The sequence below is a fragment of the Myotis myotis genome, unplaced genomic scaffold (genome assembly GCF_014108235.1).
Source record: "Myotis myotis isolate mMyoMyo1 unplaced genomic scaffold, mMyoMyo1.p scaffold_m19_p_2, whole genome shotgun sequence".
Taxonomy (NCBI): Eukaryota; Metazoa; Chordata; class Mammalia; order Chiroptera; family Vespertilionidae; genus Myotis; species Myotis myotis.
In genome coordinates, this window is record NW_023416324.1 from 205325092 (window position 1) to 205352405 (window position 27314).

The 27314-nt window shown below is 44.0% G+C and overlaps 2 protein-coding genes across 6 annotated transcripts in view; one reads left to right on the forward strand and one right to left on the reverse strand.

The window, feature by feature from the left end:
• Positions 1-499: 499 nt before the first annotated feature.
• On the reverse strand, positions 500-10350 carry ATP5PF (ATP synthase peripheral stalk subunit F6). Of its 2 annotated transcripts, none has more exons than XM_036348035.1 (4): positions 10215-10350; positions 4386-4560; positions 1722-1846; positions 500-679 (listed from the first exon to the last, which is right to left on the reverse strand). In XM_036348035.1, the coding sequence occupies exons 2-4, from the start codon at positions 4547-4549 to the stop codon at positions 642-644; spliced, it is 327 nt and encodes a 108-aa protein (XP_036203928.1). In that variant the 5' UTR covers positions 4550-4560; positions 10215-10350; the 3' UTR covers positions 500-641. The 2 variants fall into 2 exon arrangements, with proteins under 2 accessions (XP_036203928.1, XP_036203927.1); XM_036348034.1 differs by having other exon boundaries at positions 10079-10218.
• The window catches only part of GABPA (GA binding protein transcription factor subunit alpha), a 32094-nt gene continuing 14954 nt past the window's right edge, over positions 10175-27314 (forward strand). For 3 of the 4 annotated variants that reach the window (XM_036348029.1, XM_036348031.1, XM_036348032.1), the window contains exons 1-5: positions 10175-10293; positions 17177-17279; positions 19156-19297; positions 20706-20790; positions 22641-22886. In XM_036348029.1, coding sequence (XP_036203922.1) covers positions 17203-17279; positions 19156-19297; positions 20706-20790; positions 22641-22886 — 550 coding nt within the window. In that variant the 5' untranslated portion in view covers positions 10175-10293; positions 17177-17202. Of the gene's footprint in view, positions 10294-10673; positions 10812-17176; positions 17280-19155; positions 19298-20705; positions 20791-22640; positions 22887-27314 lie in introns of those variants that run through there. The other variant, XM_036348030.1, reaches the window with a different exon arrangement.

Sequence of the window (27314 nt, forward strand, 5' to 3'; positions counted from 1 at the left end):
TCCATCACTTGGGCAAAACACCACCATACAGCCTGATCTTTAAAGGGAATGTCCTTTGTAGAACCCTCTCCACTGGCCCCCAGCTCTCCCTCCTCTATCTGTAATAGACTGTGACCATAAGCTGTAAGGGAAGAGGAGGGACCTGGGTTACTGGGATAAAAGCATTTAATATTTGAGAAGATAGAAGTTAAAACACAATGGATATTCCCGCACATAATCAAAATTATACCGAGTTTCTTGAAAGAGCCATGATAAAGGATTTAGAAACTGTTGCTTCAAGTCGTGGTGGAGCATCCCTCTGCAGCAAACATTCCTGAGGCCGGCGGCTCCCCTCGGGCTGTAGGTCTCCAGAATGAAAAGGATGCCCAGCACATGAGAAGAGTCCGGCAGGTTACAGGCAAGCTGTACCCAATTTATCCAGTTCTCCACATGCTTCCTTATCACCAGACGGGACGACTGAAAAGTAATGCTAAAACACAGAATTCAATACACTCAAGCATACACGCAAAATCACCAAATAATTTATTTGGAATCAGAATGAAAGAACATTTGACAGTTGTTGAAATGTATGTTTCTTCTGATACTTCTGACCAGTAATACAACTGATCTAAGACACACGACCAGATACATTTTACATTTCTTCAGGACTGGGGTTTTTCCACGACTTCAAATTTGGGATCTAAGGGGAGGAAAAAAAGGTTAAAGCTTAGCCTAGTGCAATAAAATGCCTTATTGAGAAGGCTTCAATATTTAACTCGTCAATCTTCTGATTTGTTTTTTTAGTAAATATCTACTGTTTCTAAACATCTACATGGAAATATAACAATTGCTGAAGATTTATTCAGCACTACCATGAGCCAGGCTATTAACTGACTCTACATATATCATTTAACTAAAACCACCACATGAGGAAGGTATAATTCTCTCCAAATGTCAGATAAGAAACAGGTATCAGTTAACTATCTAAGACTATACAGTTCATAAGTGATATTGTCAGAGGATTCAAGATCCGGGAGTTTGATTTCAGATCCCCATTATTTTTTTTATTTCCATATATATACACACATATATGTATATATTTTATTGTCTAAAGTTTTACGTATGTCTCCTTTTTCCCCAATTGACACTCCCTGCCCCCCCCCCCCCATTTCCACCCCGGGCAGGCCCCCACCGCCCCAGTGTCTGTGTCCACTGGTTATGCTAATAGGCATGCATACAAGTCCTTTGGTTGCTCTCTAACCCCCCTCCCCTACCACTTGTCTCTGGATCTATTCTTGTTCATCAAATTATGTTGATCCTTATATAGATCCCCATTATTTTAAACTCTATGTTGTGATCTTCTATACGAGGGGTGGCGAACGTCCAGCCTACAGGCTGTATAAGGCCCTTGAAATCATTTGGTCTGGCCTGCCAAGGCATTAGGGGTGAGTTAAATAAGTGTTTGACCAAATATAGAAGGCTAATTTGTAAGCTGATAATTTTGTATGGCCCGAGAATGATGTTATAAATATCCAAGTGGCCTTTGGCAGAAAAACGGTTCCCCACCTGTGACCGATACCAATGGCAAATGTTTATCCCAGAGTTTCCCATGCACACATCACTGCCCTAATAAATCTACATGTAATTGACATTTATCCTCTAAAGAACTAAATATAAATAGGTATACATATTTTTCCTTTTAAAGTGGTCTCCCACAAGGATGAATCTGATTAGAGATTTACCTTCAAATTTGAAGTCTGGGAACGTATTCATGTCTGCTTTACCATACATCTGCTTAAGCTTAAAAAGCTCCTTCTCCATGTCTTGCTGATACTCTGGGCCAGCATCCACAGGTCCTCCAGATGACCTGTGTGTAAATGAGCAAGTAAAAACTAGTTTAGGTGCTGGTTACAAAACCAAAATTATTCCCTATTCTCAGCGGCTTTGCCATTTAGAAGAAAAAAATGTTTAAAAACATTTATGCCATAAGGGAATCATATGATACGCTTCAAAGACATGGTTTAACAAAAAGCTACTCAGTTGAGAGGGCACTTTTGCTGAGCTAATCAGAAAAAACTTCATTAAAAAAAATGGCATTTGTGTGCCCTGGCTGAGTGGTTCAGTTGGTTGGGGCATCGTCCAGAGCACCTGGTTTGATTCCAACCTAGGCACATACCTAGGTTGAGGGCTCCATCCCCAGTTGGGGCACTTACAGGAGGCAACTGATCAGTTTCTCTCCCACATTTCTCTCTCTCTCAAATAAAAATATATCCTTGTGTGAGGATTAAAAAAAAAAATTGGCATTTGTGACAAATCATGCATTTGCATTAGATTAAAAAAAAAAAATTGGGTCAGAATTTGAGACCTAAGACCGAAAAAGCAGAGAGATGGAGGAGGTAAAGCATTGGCTTTGAGGGAATATTAAGCAGTTTAGATGAAAAAGCCAGCAGGATCCAGATCGTGGGAAGCCTGAAATGTTAAGCCTGGGAGTTTGTATTTTATTTGCAAAGCAATAAAATGACATACCAGAGTTGCTTTGGGAAATAAATATAACAACCAGACCAATTAGATTTACTTAATCCTTTGCACAGGCATTCTTTGGCTTGTCATAATGTTACCGCCTGTCTATCAATGCACAATAAACAAAATATTTACAAGTGAAAATTCCATCTAGGGTAATAATATTTTCACACATATCTATGATATAGGCACAGGGTAATATTTATGTTACAGAATTTTCACAAACTATAGAGACAGCTCTAATTTAAGAACTTATTAATGATATTTCTTGTTATGGACCCAATTTTTTTCTAGATCAGCATGTGTAATAAAATTTTCTGTGATGACAGACATGCTCTCTACATCTGTGCTAATATGGCAGCCACTAGCCACATCAGCCTATTGAGCACTAGAAATGTGGTTAAAGTGACTGAGAAACTGAATTTTTACTTAAACTTAATTGTAATTAACTAGAATTTGAATAGTCACATGTGAATAACAGCTACTGAAGTACATACACATGCAGTTCTTTTTTTATTTTTAACTATATTTTTATTGATTTCAGAGAAGGAAGAGGGAGAGATAGAAACATCAGTGATGAGAATCATTGGTTGGCTGCCTCCTGCATGCTTCACAATGGGATCGAGCCTGCAACCCCAGCATGTGCCCTGACTAGAAATCCAACAGAGACTTCCTGGTTCATAGGTCAATGTTCAACCACTGAGCCACACTGACTGGGCCAAAATGCAGTTCTTGAAAGAACTTTCAACCAGATTCTTTATGTCTGTCTTCCAGCTCTGGGATCCACAAGCTTTAGAAACTGCTTTGAAAAGATCCAGTCAGCCTCATCAATGTACTAGTTACTGATAGGTGCTAGCTGTTAAAACTTGAATGCATTCACATCTGAGTTACCATATCTGGTTAAGCTGAAAAAGCTCCCTCTTCATAAATCATCTACCTCCTCTTTTTTCATACCAAATTTCCTAGTACACTGTGATCAAAACTGTCATCCTAATACACAGCAATATTGTTCCACCTCACCATCCTACTCAAAAATATTTCTCATATATGCTTTCATATATCTTAATTGTCCAGTCTATAATCAAGGCCTTCCATAATTCCTCATTCTAACCCAATTCTATCCTTTACTGCTCTCTACATTCTTTATGTATTCTATAGTCTTGGAAAATAGTATTATACAACTTCCCAAATGTGCTTTCCAGTTTTCATGCCTTAGCTCACACTATTCTTTCCTCCTAAAAGATATCCTCTTCCCACCTCCATTTATCTGTCCAATCTTCACACCAATTGTTTGTAACCTGAGGCAGACCCTGGGTATGTCTATTAATGGCGTTCTATGGTTTTGAGAACTCTTTCAAGCTATAAACAAAATTATGTGAGTAAAGTCTTCACTTTTTAAAAAAATATATATTTTATTGATTTTTTTACAGGGAGGGAGGGAGAGGGATAGAGAGTTAGAAAATTCGATGGGAGAGAAACATGGATCAGCTGCCTCCTGCACACCCTCTACTGGGGATGTGCCCGCAACCAAGGTACATGCCCTTGACCGGAATCGAACCTGGAGCCCTTCAGTCCGCAGGCTGACGCTCTATCTAAAACCGGTTAGGGCTTCACTTTTTTTTTAAGGTAGAATGATGATATATCCTTTAGCTATAAGGATATGTCCAAAATAACAAAAGATTTAATGGAACTCTTCCTGGAAACACATATAAAAAAAGATAAAATTCAGGACTTAAAATAATCAAGAGATAATGAACCTCTATGCAAGGGATCAGCTCAGTAAAGGTCTTAGACACTTTCAAACACCAAGTAATTTTATTACCACCTCAAAACTTACATACTTTAAATACTTATATTTACACATGGTCGATTATCCACCCACTTACTGTCGCTTAGTTTTGTATTCTCTAATCTTGTCCACGAAGAGTTTCTGTAAAGGATCAAGTTCCTTATTAAATGCCACTGCTGTAACTCCAATATTCCTCCTCAAATGGACTGAGACTGCAGACCGGATGACAGAAGAGAACCTGAAGAGCCTCTGAAGAATCATGGTGACTGTTACTGGGGGGGAAAAAAGGCAACACAAGGTTAATATATGTTAATATACATATAATTGTAAAATGCCTCTAATTCTCTTAATTGTACAGGACTTAAAGCATACCAGAACTCAGTGAATGCTGAGAACAGTCACCCGATCCCAACTCCATTCCCCTCTCCACTGCCCACTGCAAGTTTTTACTTCTTAACCCAAAGACCTGGGTCCCAGGAGCAGTCAGGAACTCAGGCCTCTGTGTGGCCCCACTAGGGTTACATGCAGAAAGAAAGCACAGAATATGGGATGGGTGTTTCCTCTCCATGAACTTAGTCTTGGATCAGGGAAAATCGTCAAACTAGGATGTTGGAAAGCTACCCACCCCCAGAGGAAAAGAACAATCCTGACGTCCAAAAGAATGTGCGAGGATTCTGATAGCCTGGAAGTTTCTACTTGGAAGATGCACAGAGGGAGCCTGCCTGTTACAACTGCAAATCTAAGTCCTGTTACAACTACAAACCTAAGTCCAACACAACCAGCAAGGGGAAATAGCAACCAGGCCAAGGAAATGCACCAACAAAAGAGGGGAAATCATGTGGTACAACCTAATCAGTGACTTAGAATATGTAAAGGAGATGAAATTCTGATTTTTAACAATAGGGTTTCCAAATCCTTAGAGCAGTGGTTCTCAACCTTCCTAATGCCACGACCCTTTAATACAGTTCCTCATGCTGTGGTGACCCCCAACCATAAAATTATTTTCGTTGCTACTTCATAACTGTAATTTTGCTACTGTTATGAATCGTAATGTAAATATCTGATATGCAGGATGTATTTTCATTGTTACAAATTGAACATAATTAAAGCATAGTGATTAATCACAAAAACAATATGTAATTATCTATGTGTTTTCCGATGGTCTTAGGCCAGTGGTCGGTAAACTCATTAGTCAACAGAGCCAAATATCAACAGTTCAACAATTGAAATTTCTCTTGAGAGCCAAATTTTTTAAACTATATCGGTAGGTACATCGTTATTAACTTAATTAGGGTACTCCTAAGCTGGCCTTTGCTAAAATCGTCCTCAATCTGATTGAGGTACGTTCGCTGAGGTCGACCCCTTCCAACTCTCCCATCCACACTCATCTTGTGTACTTGTTTCAGATGGACGAGTGTGGATGGGAGAGTTGGAAGGGGTTGACCTCAGCGAACATACAGTGGGGCCTTGACTTATGAGTGTCCCAACTAATGAGTTTTTTGAGATACCAGCTGTCTCTTGACTGATTTTTTGCTTTGAGTTGACAGAGTAATTTGAGTTAACGAGCTCCTTAACAAGCTCGGTCCCGGAACGAATTAAACTCGTAAGTCAAGGCCCCACTGTACCTCAAAACAATGTACTTCCCCTGTGCCGCGTCTCCCGTTGCCCAACAGACCTGACACCCCCACTTCTTCTAATGCCACTTCTTCAAAATAGACTCACCCAGGACGAAAACCGACTTCTGCGCATGGGCCACGAAGTTTCAATCGCACTGCACGTGCACGCCCGCACGTGGTATTTTGTGGAAGAGCCACACTCAACGGGCCAACGAGCCACATGTGGCTCGTGAGCCGCAGTTTGCTGACCACTGTCTTAGGCAACCCCTGAGAAAGGGTCGTTCGACGCCCCCCAAAGGGGTCGCGACCCACAGGTTGAGAACTGCTGCCTTCGAGCTAAAGAACATGCCTTTCTAACTAAAAATTTCAGGAGATAAATTGATCTCAGTTGAGATCTCATTTGGTGTCTTAAAAGACATAATGCAAAAAATACCAAATTACAACAAATATATGCAAACAGGAATTCCAGAAGAAAAGTAATAGATAAGGAGACCATAAATACATAGAAAAAACTTCCCTTAAATTAAAAAAGACTGAGTCTAGTAAAGGGCTTACCAAACTCTTATTGGAATGATGACAGAGGAGTCACAACTCAATATAGCCTGGTACAATTTCTGAACCTTAAAGATGAAGTGAAAACCTAACGTGTTAACGCTAACATGATCCCTCCACCCCCACAAATTAACTAATAACAATAATCATCACCATACTGACACTGGACCCCTACTAAGTTATATTACTACTGCTCAAAGTATTGTCTGTAGACCCGTGGTAGCATACAGATTGTGACACTGGTCTATAGCAATACAAAAACTGGAAATTGCCCTAACCGGTTTGGCTCAGTGGACAGAGCATCGGCCTGCGGACTGAAAGGTCCCAGGTTCGATTCCGGTCAGGGGCATGTACCTTGGTTGCAGGCACATCCCCAGTTTGGGGTGTGCAGGAAGCAGCTGATCGATGTTTCTAACTCTCTATCCCTCTCCCTTCCTCTGTAAAAAAATCAGTAAAATATATTTTAAAAAAAACAAACTGGAAATAAGCATTTACAAACTTTTAAGCAATTTGGCATATCAACATAGTAGAGGCCCGTGCACCCATGGGGTCCCTTGGCCTGGTGCACGATTGGGGCCAGGGAAGGACCAGAGGAGGGCTGAATGGCGTGTCCGATCTGTCTTGCTCAGTCACAATCATCTGGACCCCAGCAGCAAGGTAATCTACCGGACAGAGTGCCTGCCCCCTGGTGGTCAGTGCACGTCATAGCAATTGGTCGACCAGTCGACTGTCTGCCCCCTGGTGGTCAGTGCACATCATAGTGAGTGGCTTTAGCATCTCATTAGCATATTATGCTTTGATTGGTTGAACGACCGACCGGACACTTAGCATATTAGGCTTTTATTATATAGAAAGGATGTCTGCTGAACTTAATAAAATATTAGTTTGTATTTTGTGTGTCTTCATTTTGTCTTTCATATAATTTTCCTAGTAATTCATTTTTATTGTATTCTTCAAAAATATCCACAAACGTTGGGGGGAGGTAGAAAGCCTTTTACCACAGAGAGTCAGAGAAGCACTAAGCTAAAGGACAGTAGAGTAGCACAGTTCTGGAATAGGAGTGGGGGGTACACTCTAGGACATAGTTGGCAATGTCTAAAGACATTTTTGGCTGTCCCTAGAAGGGTGAGTGTCACTGGCTTCTAGTGGGTAAAGGCCAGGGATGCTGCCGAACATCCCATAAGAATAATGGACTTCCCACAACAAAGACTTATCTGGTCCAAAATGTCAATAGTGCCGAGGTTGAGAAGCCCTGGAAGAGCACATAAAAATTACCAAAAGAAATTATACAATCAACAAAATACCCTTCACCTGCCAGGGTGAAAGCAAACTATATGAAGGAATTAAAGAATCCATCATATACCATTCTTATATCCCATGAGCGAAAAATACTTGGGAAAAGACTTCAAGCAAACAAATGACCTTAAGCTGCTACATATTTCGAATCCCATTTTACACACACAGAAACCGAGGTTTAGAGGCAAGTACCTGGTCTAAGATTACACAGTAGATTCTTACTGGACACAAGCATATTTTAAAAATTGTGCAATTCGCCCTAACTGGTTTGGCTCAGTGGATAGAGCGTCAGTTTGTGGACTGAAAGGTCCCAGGTATGATTCCGGTCAAGGGCATGTATCTTGGTTGCGGGCACATCCTCAGTAGGGGGTGTGCAGGAGGCAGCTGATCGATGTTTCTCTCTCATCGATGTTTCTAACTCTCTATCCTTCTCCCTTTCTCTCTGTAAAAAATCAATAAAATATATTAAAAAAATAAAAATTGTGCAATTACATATATATTCCTTTCTGGCAGCTTATTCATGTTTAACACTCAGCAATAAGGTTATCTAATGTTTGTTCAGCCCTAGATATTTCGAAAAGTAGTCCCATATACATTTTCTCCTTGCACCCGTGGGGCACTCCTGTTAAACATTACAAGGTGTTCTTATCTCTGCTTTACAGGTAATAAAACTATGTCTAAGAAGGCTATTAAATTGCTCATATTCCCACAGTTAATTTGCTCTGACTGCAAAAATCATGCTATTCCTACTGCAACATGAGTAAAATCTATTTTTTTAATTATATTTTTTATTAATTTATTTACAGAGAGGAAGGGAGAGGGATAGTTAGAAACATCGATGAGAGAGAAATATCGATCAGCTGTCTCCTGCACACCACCTCCTGGGGATGTGCCTGCAACCAAGGTACATGCCCTTGACAGGAATCAAACCTGGGACCCTTCAGTCCGCAGGCCGACGCTCTATCCACTGAGCCAAACCGGTCAGGGCTAAAATCCATTTTTTTTCTTCGATTCCTGAGTACTGATGATTCCGAAATCACGTCTCTAAGCTTGTTTGTTTTTTTTTTTTTAAATATATTTTTTATTGATTAAGATATTACATATGTGTCTAAGTTTGTTTTTCCCTGAACTCCGTACATTCAACAGCTCACGTCCCTTCATAAGTCCTTTAGGGCCCTCAAATTCATCTTGTCCAAAAAAAATGGAACACATAATCTCATCTGTGTTTAAACACACAGTGAGTGTGGACTGTCCCCCGGCCCGCGGGAGGCACAAGCTATTATACAAGCAGGTGTAAAATATCAGCCGTGATGTTTTCTACTGGAGTGCCAGGAGGGGCCGCGGGAGGCTGTGACACCGTCAGGAAAAGACTGGGGGGCGGGGGGGGGGGGGCAGCAGGAAAGGGACCAGCACGTGCAGAAGGAGCAAGGCTCTCCTGTTGACAGGGATGCCGACCAGCCAGCCGGAGGGCAGTCCTTCCGCTGCCTCTTCAAGCATATATATCCTTTACTGATCGATACTTTTTCTTTTTTATCTGTTGATTGCAGAGGGATAACGGGAGAGGGAGAAACATCGCCTTTGTTGTTCCACCCATTTGCGCATGCATTGGGTGACTCCTGCATGTGCCTTGACCTTCAACCCTGGTGTGTGGGGAAGACGCTCTGACCAACCGGGCTGCCCGGCCAGGGCCCCTCGAAGCTGATTCTCAAAGTCAACTCGCAATCCGCCCGTCGGGACCGCCTCTTGCTTCCGGGAAACCTCGCGGTGATCGCGCGCGCACTCTGGCCTGTCCCCGGGTTCAAGCACCAGCCCCCGCCTCCCCCGCCCCCATCCCGGCAGCGTCCTGTCCTCGGTGGCTGAGGTGTCGGACTGTGCAGGAAGAGTGTAAACACGGCCGCCTAACACAGTTTTAGCACCACTTATACTTCTAGGAGGGCTGCAAAGCTTTAACATGCGTATCACCCTAAACAGTTCAGAACAACCTCCCGCGAGCCCAGCTAGGGCAGGCCTGGCCGAAGACCTGCCCCGCGAGCATGACCTTGGGCTGCCCCAGCCGGGAACCCCTCGCGGCCCTGCAGCCCGCACCACCCCGGCCTGGCCTCGGAGCGGGCATTATCATCCAGGCGATCCATGGAGCCCACTTGGCAAACTCCAAGGCCGAAAGGCTCTGGCGTCTGTATGACCTCGGGGCCGGCCGTGAAGGTCCCCGGGCCCCTAAAGCTGCTCTCTCATGCAGGGCAAAGGCAACAGGCAGCCCAGTCCCCGGAGAAAAACTCAGCATCGGAGTCCCAAGAGGCCCAGCCAGGCCAGCTACCCTCCCAGTCACCTTGTACTCAGTCCCGAGCTGCCAGAGCCGCCGCCGCCGCCGCCACCGTCCTACTTCCGGCCGTGGCTCCGCCCCCTCCCGCCGACACGCTATCGCAGTGCATTGTGGGCTGCCGTTTCAGTCGGTCGGCACTCACCGGACAGGAAGCGTCTCAGAGACAGTCTGCGACCGGACGGCTCTAGGTGAGGCAGAAGGCAAACGGGAGGAAGTGGAGGGTAAGTGCTTCCGGGTCCCCTAGCGGCTCTTCCGCCATCTTTCCTCCTCCTAACTTGATCTGCTCCCTCTTTCCCTTCTGGAAACCTTCCTATGTACGCATGCGCACTTGGTCCGGCCTGTCCCTGAGTTCAGTCCTTCCCGCCCCGAATCAGCCAGCAGTCCTGCTCCTTGGGTTGTTGAAGTGTATGAACGTCCCGACAAAGTGCCAGTGTAATAACACAAAGCGGGCGGGGGCGTTGTGCTCCTTTGTGCCTCGTGAGCCTCCGTTGCCTCGGGGCGTTCGTTTCGCGCCACCTGCTGGGACTTGTAGTCCCGAGCCCGGGGGTGCCTGGGAGGCGGGAGGGGGATTGGAGTTTCTCAGCGCCGATTCCGCGGGAAGGGCCCAGGGGCCTCACACTTGGAGTCGCGGGAGCTGCAGGTTTTGCCGGGAGAGACGCCGCACGTGGAGCGCGCGCCGCCGCTGTTCTCCGCCGGCTGTGGAGCGCGGGCGGGGGCGACCCGGTTGGTTCCGGAGCGGGTGAGTGCGGCCGCGGGAGAGGAGGGGAGCACGGGCCCCCGCGGGCCGGCTTCGTTCCGGGGCCTGCTCCCCCAGAGCGGCCCCCCCGCGGCCGCCTCTGTGTTTTGTTTCCGCTGGTCCCCGGCGCTGTGACTCCCATTTCCGTTCGTGGAGACTTGAGGGAGCCGGGTGGGGAGGGGCGGGGAGCTGTGCGGGGAGCGGAGGGAGGGGCGGGGGGCGCGCGGCGCCGGGCGGGGGAGCCGCGCGCCCCGGGCCCTGGCGGTCCGGGTCCCCGGCTTCGCGCTCCGCCGCCGCTCGCTCGGCTCGTCCGCCGCCCGGCGTGGCGGTCCGCAATCTCCGCGATCGGAACGGGATCCTGGCTCCCGGGGTTTCACAGGAAGAAGCGAAACGAGTCTGGCCGCCTCGGCGATGGGCTCTCCCTCCCAGTCCCGTTGTCTTGCTCGAACTGTCCCGTCGTGGCATCCGAGCCCCTTGTTCACGCTCATGTTGTCCGTGGGGCCTCTGGGAGGAAGTGGCAGGGAGACGCGGGGAGACGCTGGGTCCGTGTAGTTTGCCAACTTTGGGAGTGCCGTGTGGGAGCCTCGCCCGCCTGTAGTGGGGCCCGGGTTTACGGGGTGACGGCGGGAAGGCCGTGCATGGCCGGGGGTGAGGGTCCGTCACCGGCAGCCCGCCCGCGGGAGGAGCAGGGATGGGGAACTCCCTCGCGCAGAGCGAGGAGCCGGGCAGTGCTGGTCCTGCCAGCGCCGTGTGGTCCGAAACTTCAGAAGCAACGGATCCGCTCCTCCCGAACCGCTGTACGGGATCGGCCCCTGCCTCGGGGTGTGGTCCGGGCGTTGCGGCCAGATTGGTGTTCGGACGAGGCGGGCTGAGGTCGGTCCGCCTGGGCCGCAGGGTGGACAGGACTGCGTGTCCGGAGGGCAGATGGTCTTGAAGGAGGAGGGTAGATACCGAACTGGATGCTAAATCGAGGCTGTTTATAAGAGGATGTGGCGGCTGAATACGAAATTAAACCTCTTTCATTTTTCTCCAGTTTCGTTTAGAAAATTTCAGATCTACGGGAAACTTGAAAAATTATACAATGAAATTACACAGTGAACGCCTTCACCTGGTGGGGGGAAGTCAGCAAGCCTTAGTCAGCTTTCCCTCGCTCTGCAAACACACACACACAAATACACGTTTTACTTTTTTCCCTAACTTTTAATTTTATTTTTAAAACATATATATATATTTTAATATATTTTATTGATTTTTTACAGAGAGGAAGGGAGAGAGATAGAGAGTTAGAAACATCAATGGGAGAGAAACATCGATCAGCTGCCTCCTGCACATCTCCTACTGGGGATATGCCTGCAACCCGGGTACATGCCCTTGACCGGAATCGAACCTGGGACCCTTCAGTCCGCAGGCCGACGCTCTATCCACTGAGCCAAGCCGGTTTCGGCTAAAATATATATTTTTTATTGATTTTGGAGAAGGGAAGGGAGACGGGGAGAGGGAGAAACATCACCCTTGGACAAGCTCTTGCCTCCAGTCCCACCGTGGAGCTCGAGCGGAAACGCTGGCGGGGGCTCTGCCGGGGATGGAGCCTGTGGCCTCCTGTTGCATGGGCTACAACGAGCCACACTGGCCGGGCTGTTGACTTTATTTTTAAAAACAAAAACTTTTTATTCGGGTATTTAACAATATTTTTTAGTTTGAGAAAATGTTCAGTTAATCAGGTAGGTACTCTTAGATTACATTTATATATGTTAAATGCACATTTTGTGTATTTTTAATACATGTTGTATGTTAAATATAGGTAAATATTACATATAAGTATTGCCCTTACTGGGAAAAGTTGTCCCAAACTAATAATGTTTTCCAGTGAAGAAGACTAATTCTCAAGTTTTGCTTTTTTAATATATTTTAATTGATTTCAGAGAGGAAGGGAGAGGGAGAGAAAGATTGAAACATCAGTGATGAGAGAGAATCCTTGATCGGCTGCCTCCTGCAACGCCCCACACTGGGGATCGAGCCTGCAACCTGGCATGTGCCCTTGATGGAATCGAGCCGGGACCCTTCAGTCCGCAGGCCGATGCTCTATCCACTGAGCCAAACCGGCCAGGCTAATTCTCAAGTTTATCTGTAGCTGCAAGGGAGAATATTAAATGTAACTGTATTTAAAGAATACTAGCCTTTTCTGGACTTTTTAGTTTATTTCCATTTTGTGAAGGGTTCTGAACCCCAGGTGAGATTTAATCTGGGTGAAACCAGGGCAGCCCTTTGGTGGAAAGGCTCCAAGTGATGTTCTCTTCTCCACTGTAAGTTTTGTAAAAGAATCCTGGTTCCAGAAAAAGAGCTAAGACCCACTCAAGTAGTGACATCAGCATTTTGGACCATTTCCCAATCTCTTACTGTCAAGGCTAAATTTAGAGACCTGAGAAAGAGAAAAGGATCAATTTAGAGACTGGGCATTTTTTTCTAGAGTATATGGGTTTTTTTTTGGGGGGGGGGCACCTTCTAGGGACTGATCTCTAACTTTTTTGGAAGATCACAGGATAAATTTCTTTTTAACAAGTCCCTGTTTTAGTGCTTATATTATGGGGAACACAGGTAACCCTGCTGATAAGCCCTAATTTAGGGCCATTTCTCGGCCTCTGGTTACTTTTTCATATACTTTTTTATTTTTCCCAAAGTTCTGGGAAAATTCAATTGTTTCCTAACCTTTTAAAAAATAAAATTGGTTGTGGAGAGAGGAGTGGACCTCTTTATAGGCCCTGAAAATAAAACAAAAATATCTTTTAAAAGTTCTGTTCTGCTATCAACCTTACTATTTCTCACTTTTTCCGTACACAACACTTTTTATAATTTTTTTTTCTTTTTTTGGTAAGAGAACATTTATTGGGTATATTACAGAGATAGAAACTGTAATTCCCAGAAGTAATGGGCTTAGGAAACAAGTTACAGAAGTGAAGGAAGGGCCCCAGGAGCTTGGGAATGAGGAAGTTAATGGTAACCTGCCCAGGGCCAAGAGGGGGAGGGGAAAGGCAAGGCAAGGCAAGGCAGGGGCTCCCTAGGGAGAGGGCCCACTCTGATTCTGTGCGTGTACATTATTTCCTTGTTTTTAACTGCTACTGAAGTTTCATGGTGTCTGCTTCTTTCACATTTTCTTATATCTCAGTACTTTCTTACCATGGATACTGGTTTGTTTTTTTTAATATATGCTTATTGATTTCATCGAGGAAGGGAGAGAGAGAGACAGAAACATCAATGATGAGAGAGAATCACCCATTGGCTGCCTCCCGCATGCCCCACACTGGGGACGGAGCCCACAACCCAGGCATGTGCCCTTGACCGGAATCGAACCCTGGACCCTTCAGTCCGTAGCTTTATCCACGGAGCCAAACCGGCTAAGGCACCATGGATACTTTTATTGGCTCCAGCTTCCAGCTATCCCCAACAAAGCTACTCTGAACGTCCTTATCAATCAGTATCTCTGGAATGCTTATCTAAGGGCAAGTGCTGGGCCACAGGTATTAGCGTACTTGCTTTGAGTAAGTGCTGCTAGAATCTAGATTTTTCTCCAGAATAGCTGGACCTGTCTGTACTTCAACAGAAGCAGAGGATTCTTATGGCTCCACATCCCTGCTTATCCTTTTCAGTATTCAACACTACATTTTTCACACACACACACTCAAGGTATAAAGTTTTTGTTTTAAGTTGCATTTTTGAATGATTTGAGTTTGAACATTTCTTTATATCCTTAACCATTTTGGTTTTCTCTCTTACTTCCCTTTTCCTATACTTTACCTGCTTTTCTAATTTGTCCTGACTTTTGGGGGATTGTTACCAATTTGCAGGAATTTGCTGTCTATTCCAGTTATTCCCTTGTCACCTTTGGATATCGAAAATATCTTTTCTTAGTCGTTATCCTGTCTATTGAACATAAATCTTAATTTTTATATAATCAAATACATTAGTTTTTTTCTTATGGTTTAATTTTTGGAATGTTAACAAATTATTTTTTATTCTTAAACCATAAAAAATCCCCACTATTTTCTTCTATTAGCTTTATAGTTGTGTCTTTCACATTTAAGCCTTTAGGGCAGTGGTTCTCAACCTTCCTAATGCCATGACCCTTTAATACAGTTCCTCATGTTGTGGTGACCCCCAATTTCATTGTTACAAATTGAACATAATTAAAGCCTAGTGATTAACACAAAAATAATATGTAATTATATATGTGTTTTCCGATGGTCTTAGGCAACCCCTGTGAAAGAGTCGTTTGACTGCCAAAGGGGTCGCGACCCACAGGTTGAGAACCGCTGCTTTAGGGGACCTGGAGTCAATTTTATATGGGGGACTAGAGGCCCAGTGCATGAATTCGTGCACCGGTGTGGTCCCTTGGCCTGGTCTGCGGGATCGGCCGAAACCAGCTCTCTGACATCCCCCAAAGGGTCCCAGATTGCAAGAGGGCGGAGGCCAGGCCAAGGGACCCCACTGGTGCATGATTGGGGCCAGGGAGAGACATGGGAGGTTGGCCAGCTGGGGATGGACTGCGGGAGGGCTCCAGGGCATGTCCGGCCAGTCTCACTCGGTCTAATCGGCTGGACCCCAACAGCAAGCTAACCTGCTGGTTGGAGTGTCTGCCCCCTGGTGGTCAGTGCATGTCATAGCAACTAGTCGACCAGTCGACTGTCTGCCCCCTGGTGGTCAGTGCACATCAGCGAGCGGTTGAACGGCCTTAGCATATCATTAGCATATCATAACGACCAGTCGACTGGACACTTAGCATATTAGGCATTTATTATATAGGATGATAGTTTCTAAAACATTTTTTTTAATAGAGTGCCTACTAAGAGTGAAGTACTGTTCAAAGTATTTTGTATACATCTGTAAACATACTAATATCCCTTCAAACCAGGTGGAGGTTATGTTGTCCTACCGGGTCACCACCTGTTTTGATCTAGTGCGCAAGATAAATAACATAATTTTACAAATAGTGTGTTAAGGAATAGACTTTATTAGGGAAAGGGAAGTTCTGCTAAGCTAGGGTCAGAACAAAAGAAAGCAAAAGTTGGCTAGAGCCTAGGCCAGTGATGGCAAACCTATGACACGCGTGTCAGAGGTGACACGCAAACTCATTTTTTTGGTTGATTTTTCTTTGTTAAATGGCATTTAAATATATAAAATAAATATCAAAAATATAAGTCTTTGTTTTACTATGGTTGCAAATATCAAAAAATTTCTATATGTGACACGGCACCAGAGTTAAGTTAGGGTTTTTCAAAATGTTGACATGCCGAGCTCAAAAGGTTCGCCATCACTGGCCTAGGCAGTCTGCTAGAGGTGCATTCATTATATGTATTTATTCTGCTGGAGAACCTCAGCCTCTTACTGGTCTTCCTATAAGAGGATGTGGGAGCAACCTTAATAATGTGGGGAAAATAAGACCGTTTTTATACCAGGCATTCTCGATTTGGGTGCCAGCTAATTATAGGCCTGAGGAGAGGTATAGCCCTTTCTGAAGTGGAAAAGAAGACTTTTCTAGTCCTACAGTAATGTAGTAGTTCAATATAATACAGTATACATATTGGTAACTATTTTGTTACTTGATTTTGCTGTTTTAGAATATTATACTGGCACAAGATATGTAATTTGTAACAAATCATAGCTAGGATTAACTTTAATTTTATATCACTCTATCAGTACAATGCTAATAAAGTACATTCTTCATCCTGCTAATACAGTACAGCTTTTAGGTAAACACTAATGGTTCATCTCTATGTTGATTTTTTTTTATTTTTTTTTAAAAAAATATATATTTTATTGATTTTTTACAGAGAGGAAGGGAGAGGGATAGAGAGTTAGAAACATCGATGAGAGAGAAATATCGAATGGCTGCATCCTGCACACCCCCTACTGGGAATGTGCCCGCAACCAAGGTACATGCCCTTGACCGGAATTGAACCTGGGACCCTTTAGTCCGCAGGCCAACGCTCTATCCACTGAGCCAAACCTGTCAGGGCTCTATGTTGATTTTTAAGCTGCAGGTTTGAAACTGTTATTGAGACTGTTGTTGCTATTATATAGTTGACATACCTTTCATTTGATTTTGAAGTAACTTGAGTTAATTTATTGACTGAGATTGGGCTGAACAAATCCCAATAAATCCAACAGAACGATGAAGAATTCATGTCAGGCTAATAAACACCATGTAAACCAAAACTAGTTTATCAGTATCGTGGATTTTCTTTTATGTGTGAAGATTACTTCCTCTTGTTGTACTTACTCTCTGCTTTTATTTGAATTGGGTCTCTACTTCTTGTGCAGCATTTCTATTTGTGCAGATAATTTTAAAATGTCTTAAAATTTAACTCTTACAGGGCTGAGCTTTTGAAGTACTTCAACCATGACAAAAAGAGAAGCAGAGGAGCTGATAGAAATTGAAATTGATGGAACAGAGAAAACAGAATGCACAGAAGAAAGGTTGGTATTATCTGAATTCATATATTACCCACATGCATTAAAATTAAGAATCAAGCCAGAGTTCTTTTGGGGCCTTTTTTTTTCCAGCTGACATTAGCATTTTGGGGGATAATGTATTGCTTTTTCCTCTGACTTAAAGAACTTGTAGCTGGGAGGGAAAGATAGTTTTAAAAGATACTAATATGCCCTAGCCGGTTTGGCTCAGTGGATAGAGCATTGGCCTACGGACTGAAGGGTCCTGGTTTTGTTTTGGGTCAAGGGCACATGCCTGGGTTGTGGGCTCAATCCCAGTAGGGGGCGTGCAGGAGGTAGCCGATCAATGATTCTCATCATCGATGTTTCTATCTCTCCCTTCTTCTTCAAAATCAATAAAAATATATATTTTTTAAAAAGATAGTAATATGCATAGCTAGTAATCAAGCAATTGATTGTGATGGTTTTTATCCCTCAGGGCACTGTTTGATTATTTTTTCTTTCATTTGTGCTGGTTATTTTGATTTCCTATAGAGTTTAATTCCCAATCTGAACTAATGCAACAAATATCTAAACGTAACTACTGTGAACTGTCAGGAGTATATATGAGACAGTAACCTGCCCTTGTAGAGGCCACATTGTGTTTGAGAAGGTATACAGGTTTATGAGTAATTATGTGCGCAGTACTAAGCATATAGAGCAGTGAAGGGTGTTAGTTCTTGGGATAGTAATAGAATATTACTCTATTAAGGAAGAAGGGCAGTGGTTGTAACTTCAGAATCCAAAGGGAGAATATGGGTAAAAATAGAGATTTGGGAGTTAAGAAGAAGGCTAGAGTTAGGGCTAATGGTCCTGCTTTATTCTGTAAAGCAGGAGATGAGATAATACACTGAAAGTAAAAAGGACTAAAGAGTAGTAGAGAACTTCTTTATAGTAAAAGTTTAGAATAACTGCAGTGAGAATGGACCAAATAAGAGTGAATAGGATGTTGAGTGTTTAGAGTACAGCTAAGATTTTAGACCTTAGGTTTTAAATAAAATTGTTTTATTGTGGTAAAAACGCTTAACATGAGATCTACCCTCAACAAATTTTCAATGTACAATACTGTGTATTTAACTATAAGAACCATGTTCTACACAGATCTCTCGAACTTATTCATCTGGCATAATTGAGATTTATACTAGTTGTTTAGCAACTCTCCATATTTTCTGCCAGCTGGCTGTGGTCACTCATACCACCTCCTCGTCTCAGAGGAGAGGTCTGGCTCTAGCTCTTAGGAAAACCCCACGTTAGCTGTCCTCGGTCATATCCTTTGCCACCATACCCTGGCACAGGAACGTTTTCCTGACAGAAAAGGTCATGACTGCCCAAGAGGCCTTAATTTGTTGATAGAGAATTTTAACATGTTTCACTATGCTATTTTCTCTAACAGAAGAAACAGTAGAGACTACATGTCTCTTTTATTCAACAAATTACCTCAGAACTTAGTTCTGGCTTCAGGGTATTTCATGTGTTTGCAGTTAAGCTGTCAGTCTGGCTATAGTCATCTGAAGAATTGACTGGGGCTAGCATATCTGTTTACAGGATCACTCATGAGATTGGTGACATGACTGTTCACTTCCTGACCGCAAGGCCTTCTCTGTAGGGCTGCTCATGATGTGGCAGATGGCCTGAGAGAGCATGCTCACCAGATGGGGAGCTGCAGTGTTGTTTTACATAGCCTAATTTAAGAAGCACTATATCACTTCGGACTTAGTCTTAAAGACTACCACTATGAATGGTGTCTATGCAGACATGAGTTTCAAAGACCAGAAATGTGTTTTGATATTCAGTTTTGGTTTGAGTGTATTGTTACTTTAATTTTCAGGGTAAAAATGTAATTTTTAACCATTAAATTATTTAGCATTGTAGAACAGACCTACACCGGTGAATGTTTAAGCCAGGCCATAGACATCAATGAGCCAATAGGCAATTTAAAGAAACTACTAGAACCAAGACTACAGTGTTCTTTGGATGCTCATGAAATTTGTCTACAAGAAATCCAGGTAATCTTTTTATTAAATTTATATCTTAGTATTTAAGTGCATATCTGAAAGTCAGAATTACTTTTTGTCATCAATTTGTCATTGTGTGAAATGCATTCACTATGAGGTGATATGAGGGAAAAAAGCACTCATACTTAAAGGATAAAGAATTATGAGTAAAGGTATTCATATCTAGGTCAGGTAGTAAAGTCATAAGTTCCTTAATAAATTTTGTAATCAGAGATTTAGCATTAACCCTGACCTTAAATGTGTATAATTGGTTACAAGAGAGATAACAGCAAGTATATATAATAAAACCCTAATAAGCAAATTGACCAAACCACAGAACAGCCGGCAGGAACAACCAGTTGCTATGACTTGCACTGACCGCCAGGGGCAGACGCTCAACTCAGGAGCTGCCCCCAACTGAGGGAGCCGACCGGCAGCAGCGATCCGGTCCGGGGGCGGGCCGGCCAGTGGGTGGTGCCAGGACGCCAGCCAAGGCGGGTGTCAGCAGGGCCCCCAATTGCCCCACAGATGGCCTTGATCTCTGGCCAGACCTAGGGACCCTACCCTATATATTGTGAATAGTCTCTTAGATTTAAAAATTAAAACCTGGCAAGACTACTCTAACACTGAAAAAGCAGGATGATGCAGCGATGACATGCATGGACTCTGGCTGGCACATTTTGTGGTCAGCCCTGATTCTGACACTTATAACTGTGTGACAAAGCCAATTACTTAACTTCTCTCTGCTTCAGTTTTTCCACACATAACATGGGGAAAATGGTACTACTGCCTCAGAAGGATCATGTTATGTACTACTTTTTATAATCAGGGCAAAAAAAATGTAGTTGCCCATACAACAGCAAAATGCCTTTCACCTGTGTGAAAAGTATGGTCACTGGTGCATGCAGTTTCCTGGATTGCAAGAGGGATGTCCGACTGCCGGTTTTGGCCTGATATCCCCTGAGGGGTGCCAGATTGTGAGAGGACGCAGGCCAGGCTGAGGGACTAAATCCCCCTCCCCCATGCATGAATTTCGTGCACCAGGCCTCTAGTTATATAAATAAATTTATTTAAATTGTCCCCACTAAATAAATATTCTTGCTTTTTAATGACAGATAAATTACATTGTTTTCTACTTTAAATACTTTTACGGAATAAACAGTTGCTTTTGGGCATTATTTAAAATCCTAAACTAGACTCTAGAGCTAGAGAAAACTGTAATTTAAAATAAATTCTGTTCTTTATGTTGTCCTTAATTACTAACACAGTGGTTAAAATATTTTAAATTTTGGCAAAGAATTACATGTGTTCTTATAATTTAATTAGTATACTTTAGTGATTAAGTATAGTTTGATATATCCATTTTTATTAAACCAGATGATTATGTGAAAATAATCTTAGTCCTTTTACCCATATTTAGCTGGATCCAGAACGAAGTTTATTTGACCAAGGAGTAAAGACAGATGGAACTGTACAACTTAGTGTACAGGTAATTGCTTACCAAGGTAAGTTAATTTTTGTGTAGTTATTTAAAACTGCACTCATGTTTTTCTAATATGAGAATTCAATTTTATAAGTTTTGGGTGTTTTAGATGGTTGTCTAAATTACTTAATGTGATATAACCAAATATTAAGGCTTTTGAATTAATTATTTTATCTGTCAAGGTTAAGCAGATAGTATCACACATTTTACCTGGTTTAATCAGCAAGTTAGGGTAGTAAATCACAGGATCACAGAGAGGGCTGGAAGAACAGGTTCTAGTTGGCTTTCTAAGATGACTCGGCCACATTGCAGTGTGGGACTGACAATTGCCCTGCCTACCATAAGCTAGAACCATGCTTCCTTTTCAGTGCTCCACAGGAGCCAAAAAATGGATGCCATGTGCCTGCTTATCCCCTCTTAACTCATTTCTCAATAGAAGGCTCATGCCAGTGGTTCTAGAGCAGCCGTGGGCAAACTACGGCCCGTGGGCCGGATCCGGCCCGTTTGAAATGAATAAACTAAAAAAAAAAAAAAAGACCGTACCCTTTTATGTAATGATGTTTACTTTGAATTTATATTAGTTCACACAAACACTCCATCCATGCTTTTGTTCCGGCCCTCCGGTCCAGTTTAAGAACCCATTGTGGCCCTCGAGTCAAAAAGTTTGCCCACCTCTGTTCGAGAGCCTAAGTCACATTGGGTACCCTTGCTGCAAGGTGATCTAGACTCTGCAGTTTAGCACAAAAAGAGAAATTATGCAAAGGAAGTTGCTTTATTCTCTTCCTCACCCCCACATTTTTTTTTAACCTATTTACTAATAAGTTGCAGGCATGTTTCCCTTCTATTCCTAAATATATGCATTTTCTAAAAATAAGGAATTCTTTTACATGACCACAGTACAATGCTCAAAATCAGGATATATGAATTGACACAACACTGTTACATAATACTAGAGGCCCGGTGCATGAATTTGTGCACTGGTGGGGTCGCTCAGCTTGGCCTGTGGGATCAGACAGAAACCAGCTTTCCTACATCCCTTGAAGGGTCCCAGATGGTGAGAGGGCGCAGGCCAGGCCGAGGGACCCCACTGGTGCACAACAGGGACTGGGAGGGACACGGGAGGGCTCCAGGGCATGTCTGGCCCGTCTTGCTTAGTCCCAATTGGCTGGACCCCAGCAGCAATCCTACTGGTCGGAGCGTCTGCTCCCTGCTGGTCAGTGATGTCATAGCGACTGGTCAACCAGTCAATTGTCTGTCCCTGGTGGTCAGTGCATGTCATAACGAGTGGTTGAGTGGCCTTAGCATATTATCAGCATATTATGCTTTGATTGGTTGAACAGACAACCAGACACTTAAAATATTAAGCACTTTAGGAGTAGAGGCCCGGTTCATGCATGGGTAGGGCCCCTAGGCCTGGCCAGAGATCAGGGCCAATCAGGTTCCCCACCTCCCTGTCTCCTCCTTGCCTCCTCCTCTCGCAGCCCATGTGCCACCACTGCGCGGTTCCCCCTGCCTCCCCGCCGCCTCCTTCCCTTGCTCCCTCAGCGCCCTGTCACCACTGCTGGTCATCCGCCATGTTCCGTGCCACCTCCTTGTGGTCAGTGCACATCATAGTGTGTGATCGAACTCCTGTTCTCCTGGTTGAACTCCCGAGGGGACACTTTGCATATTAGCCTTTTATATATATAGATTTCCAAAGTTGTATTGAATTGTTGTTTTTATCATTTAATAGGACTCTGTTAAATTCTCTAGACAGATTGCTAAACATTTAAAATGGAGTTTTGCTCTACCATTTTAGAACATACAACTCAACTAAATTTTGTTAGTGAATTTCATGTTTTCATCTGGATATTTTTTAATTCACTGTTAAAGGAATGGAACCAAAGCTCAACATCCTTGAAATTGTTAAACCTGCGGAAACAGTTGAAGTAGTCATTGATCCAGATGCTCATCATGCTGAAGCAGAAGCACATCTTGTTGAAGAAGCTCAAGTGATAACTCTTGATGGCACAAAACACATCACAACCATTTCAGATGAAACCTCGGAACAAGTGACCAGATGGGCTGCCGCCCTAGAAGGTTACAGGAAAGAGCAAGAGCGCCTTGGGATACCGTACGGTAAGGAAATACACAATCACGTGTTAGGGTGAATAATAAGAATTAAGCTTGTCATAGAAGATACTAGGGTAAGCTATAATTTGTTTTAAATGTAGAATTTTTAGGGAGAATATTGATTTTCTGTATTTCTCCTCTTTTTGGACTATAATACATGATGGACAAATACTGTCCTGGGTGCTAAGAATACAAAGAAATACAATCCGTCTTCACTTAACAATGGGGGTACATTCTTAGAAATGCACCATTAGGCAATTTTGTCATTGTGCAAACACAGAGCGCACATGTACAAGCATACAGGCTATAGCAGTGGTGGTGAACCTTTTGAGCTCGGCGTGTCAGCATTTTGAAAAACCCTAATTTAACTCTGGTGCCGTGTCACATATAGAAATTTTTTGATATTTGCAACCATAGTAAAACAAAGACTTATATTTTTGATATTTATTTTATATATTTAAATGCCATTTAACAAAGAAAAATCAACCAAAAAATGAGTTTGCGTGTCACCTCTGACAGGTGTGTCATAGGTTCGCCATCACTGGGCTATAGCCTGTCACACACGTAGACTGTCTGGAATACTCTATTGCTCCTAGGCTGTAGACCTGTAATGTATCATGTGACTGTACTGAACACCGGTTGCAATTGTAACATAATGGCAAGTGTTTGTGTATGTAAGCATAGTAAAGGTACAGTGAAAATATGGTACAGAAGATAGAAATGATACACATGAGTGGAGTTTGCAGGACTGCAAGTTTCTCGGTGGGAGTCAGTGAATAAGTGGGGAGTGACTGTGAAGGCCTGCGGCAGGGGTGGGCAAACTTTTTGACTCGAGGGCCACAGTGGGTTCTTAAACTGGACCGGAGGGCCGGAACAAAAGCATGGATGGAGTGTTTGTGTGAACTAATACATGTTAACACTGCTGCTGGTGAAGGAGCGGAGGGGAGAGCAAGAGAACCCTCCGCTCTTTCGGCTCCGGATAGAACAGCCAAACGGGCCGGATCCGGCCCGCGGGCCGTAGTTTGCCCACGGCTGGCCTAGGGAGTTACTATACACTATTATAGACGTAATCTCTTTACACGTAATTCACCAAAAAAGCTTATTTCACCAATAAATTAATCTTAGCTTCCTGTATCTTTATTACTTTTAATTTTTTTAAACTTTTCAGCTCTTTTGTAATAGCACGTAGCTTAAAGTACACATTTTACAGCTGAACAAAAATATTTTCTTTAGATCCTTCTATAAGCTTTTTAAATTTTTTATTTTAACTTTTTAAACTTTTTTTGTTAAGAACTAAGACAAACACATGCATTACCCAAGGCCTGCACAGAGTCAGAATCATCATAATCACTGTCTTCTACCTCTACATTTCGTCCATTCTACTGATAGGTCTTCAGGGACAATAAATAACTTCCATGGTGCTGTCATCTCCCATAATAGCAATGCCTTCTTCTGGAGTACATCCGAAGGACCTGCCTGCGGTGTTTATTGAGGAGGTGTCACTCTTTTTAGAAATATATCTATCGTGGTTTGCTTTTTAAAAAAATTTTTATCATAAGTTTATTTCTAAACAGATAATGAACATTCCTCTCTGTTAATGGAAACCTTTCAGTGTTGAGGTTCATGTTTTCAAAGTTTTTAAGGAGCTTGTTAAGGTCTGCAAAAGCTTCTAAACCCTTCACTGTCAGTTTTTTTGGGGTTTCTTTTTCTTCTGCAGTTTCCTTTTCTCTTCTTCTTCAGCTCTGCGTTCCTGTGCCAGACCCAACAACTTCTCATTAGTCAGTTCCTCGGAAACCACCTCCAGGAGCTCTTCAGTGTCCTCCTCTTCCACACCCAGGTTAAGGCCTTTGCCATCTCAACCACAGCTGTTGGCTTTGCAACTTTTGTACCACACAATGTTAGCGTCATTACAGTGTCACTAGGTGATAGGAATTTTTCAGGTACTGTTATAATCTTACTAGAGGCCAGTGCACAAAAATTTGTGCACTCGGGGGAGGGAGGGTCCCTCAGCCCGGCCTGTGCCCTCTCGCAGCCTGGGACCCCCTCGGGAGATAACGCCCTGCTGGCTTAGGCCTGCTCCCGGGTGGCAGAGGGCAGGCCCAATCCCTAGGTGCAGTCCCTGGTCAGGCTCAGAGCAGGGCCGATTGGGGAGTTGGGGCACTGCCCCCTGTCATGCACAGAGCAGGGCGGATCGGGAGGTTGCGATGCCACCCTCAGTCACGCTCAGGGTAGGTCCGATTGGGAGGTTGGGGCACTGCCCCGTCACACTCAAGGCAGGGTCGATGGGGAGGTTGCGGCGCCACCCCCTGTCACGCACAGAGCAGGGCCAATCGGGGTTGGGGCGCTGCCCCCTGTCACTCACAGAGCAGGGGCCCATCAGGGGGTTGGGGCGCTGCACCCTGTCACACACAGAGCCGCAGGGCCATCAGGGGGTTTGGGCGCTGCCCCCTGTCACGCTGATCCTGGTGCCGGGAGGCCTCGCGGCTCCGCTGATCCCGGTGCTGGGAGGCATGTTACCCTTTTACTATATAGGATAGAGGCCTGGTGCACGGGTGGGGGCCGGCTGGTTTGCCCTGAAGGGGGTCCTGGATCAGGGTGGGGGTCCCCACTGGGATGCCTGGCCAGCCTGGATGAGGGGATGATGGCTGTTTGCAGCTGGTCACACACCCTTCAGGGTGGGGGTCCCCACTGGGGTGCCTGGCTAGTCTGGGTGAGGGGCTGAGGGCTGTTTTCAGGTTGGCGGGTGACTGAAGCTCCCAACTGCTCCTTTTGTTCTTTTTTTTTTTATTCTGGGCCAGCTTTAGCTCTGAGGCTTGGCTCCAGCTCTGAGGCTTCGGCTGCTGAAAGCAGGTATCTGGTTTGTTTGGGTTCTATAATTGAAACACTGTTTCAACTCCAGCTCTGAGATCCCCGCTGGCTGAAAGCAGGTTTCTGGGGTTTTGTTTAGCTTCTATATTTGTAACAATGTTTCAGACTGCAAGCTCAGAGGCCGGCAAGGCAGGCGGGGAACATTAGCTTCCTCCGTCACTGAAGCAAGCAAGCCTCCTGTTTGCTTCAAGCTGCCTGGCTGCCGGCCGCCATCTTGGTTGGAAGTTAATTTGCATATCACCCTGATTACCCAATGGGAAGGGTAGCGGAGGTACGGCTAATTACCATGTTTCTCTTTTATTAGATAGGATGGTACACTGTCATAAATGTGGTCCATTGTTGACTGAAGCATCGTTATGCAGCACATGATTGTATATAAAAAAAACGTATACCCTTAGGGTATAAACAGTGTAGTTGCAGTGAGAGAAGGTAGATGAAAAAAGGTAATTTCCATAATGATAATGTGTTTTTAAGCTGTTACATGCTATTAGCATCTCTAACAGGTCATAGTGGGATTTATTCTAGACAAATTATTGGATAGAGAAGGACATTCCTGACAGGAAAAGTATGTGGAAAACTGGGAAGTGGGAATATGCATGAGTAGTGAGGAGATGTAGTGGATAAGAAATTGTTTTGTAGCCTTATAAAACCCCAGTTGAAGTGTGTGTGGGAGGCAACTGATGTTTCTCACTTACATTGATGTTTCCCTTCCTCCCTCCCCCCCCCCCTTCTCTCTCTCTCTCTTGCATTCTTCCTACCTCCCTCCTCCTTTTCCTTCCTTCCTTTCTCTAAAAATCAGTAAAAGCATATTAGGTGAGGATTTAAAAAAATAGATTCTCAAGTATCATTATGTATAGATTTGTTTCTTGGGTCTCTTAAACTTCTCTGAAGAATTGGCCAAAAATCTCTCAGGAATAGAAGGTTGACATGAGGAATTAGGGTTAATGTGGATGTGAATGCTGCATTCTGGAAGTGGAAAGGGACATGGAAGGTAGGGAGGTAGAGAGGGTATCACTCCTCAGTTTTTTTAGATTTTATTTTATTTAAAACTAAAGGCCCAGTGCATGAAATTTGTGCACTGGTAGGGTCCCTAGCAACTGCTGGCCGAGGCCTCCCTCCCTTTCCCCAACTGGCCCCGCCCTTTCTCCCACCCCCTGGTCGAACTCCTGTTGAGGGGACAATTTGCATACTGTGCTTTTATTATATAGGATAGATTTTAATTGATTTCAGAGAGGAAGGGAGAGAGACAGAAATAACGATGAGAGAGAATCATCCATATGCTGCCTCCTACATGCTCTCTACTGGGGATTGGGCCTCCTGGGCATATGCCGTTGACCAGAATCGAACCCAGGACCCTTCAGTCCGTAGGCTGACACTCTATCCACTGAGCCAAATTGGCTAGGACTCACTCCTCAGTTTTTAGACTTTTTTTTACTGAGTTCAGTTTTCTCAGTCTGTGCTTTGTCTCTCTCCCTTGTTTTCACATGTGTGGGGATGCTTCCATTCAGTTGGCTCCTGAGAATGAAGGAGAGGCCCTGCAGGTACTAAACATACCACATACTTTAA

Bases quoted from the DNA above. Each gene is read 5' to 3' on its own strand.
- ATP5PF (XM_036348035.1), bottom strand. From the start codon at position 4,549: ATGATTCTTCAGAGGCTCTTCAGGTTCTCTTCTGTCATCCGGTCTGCA. The intron at 1,847-4,385 runs GTAAGTGGGTGG...ATTTACACACAG, and splicing joins GAATACAAAACTAAGCGACA to GTCATCTGGAGGACCTGTGG. The intron at 680-1,721 runs GTAAATCTCTAA...TCCTCCCCTTAG, and splicing joins CCCAGACTTCAAATTTGAAG to ATCCCAAATTTGAAGTCGTG.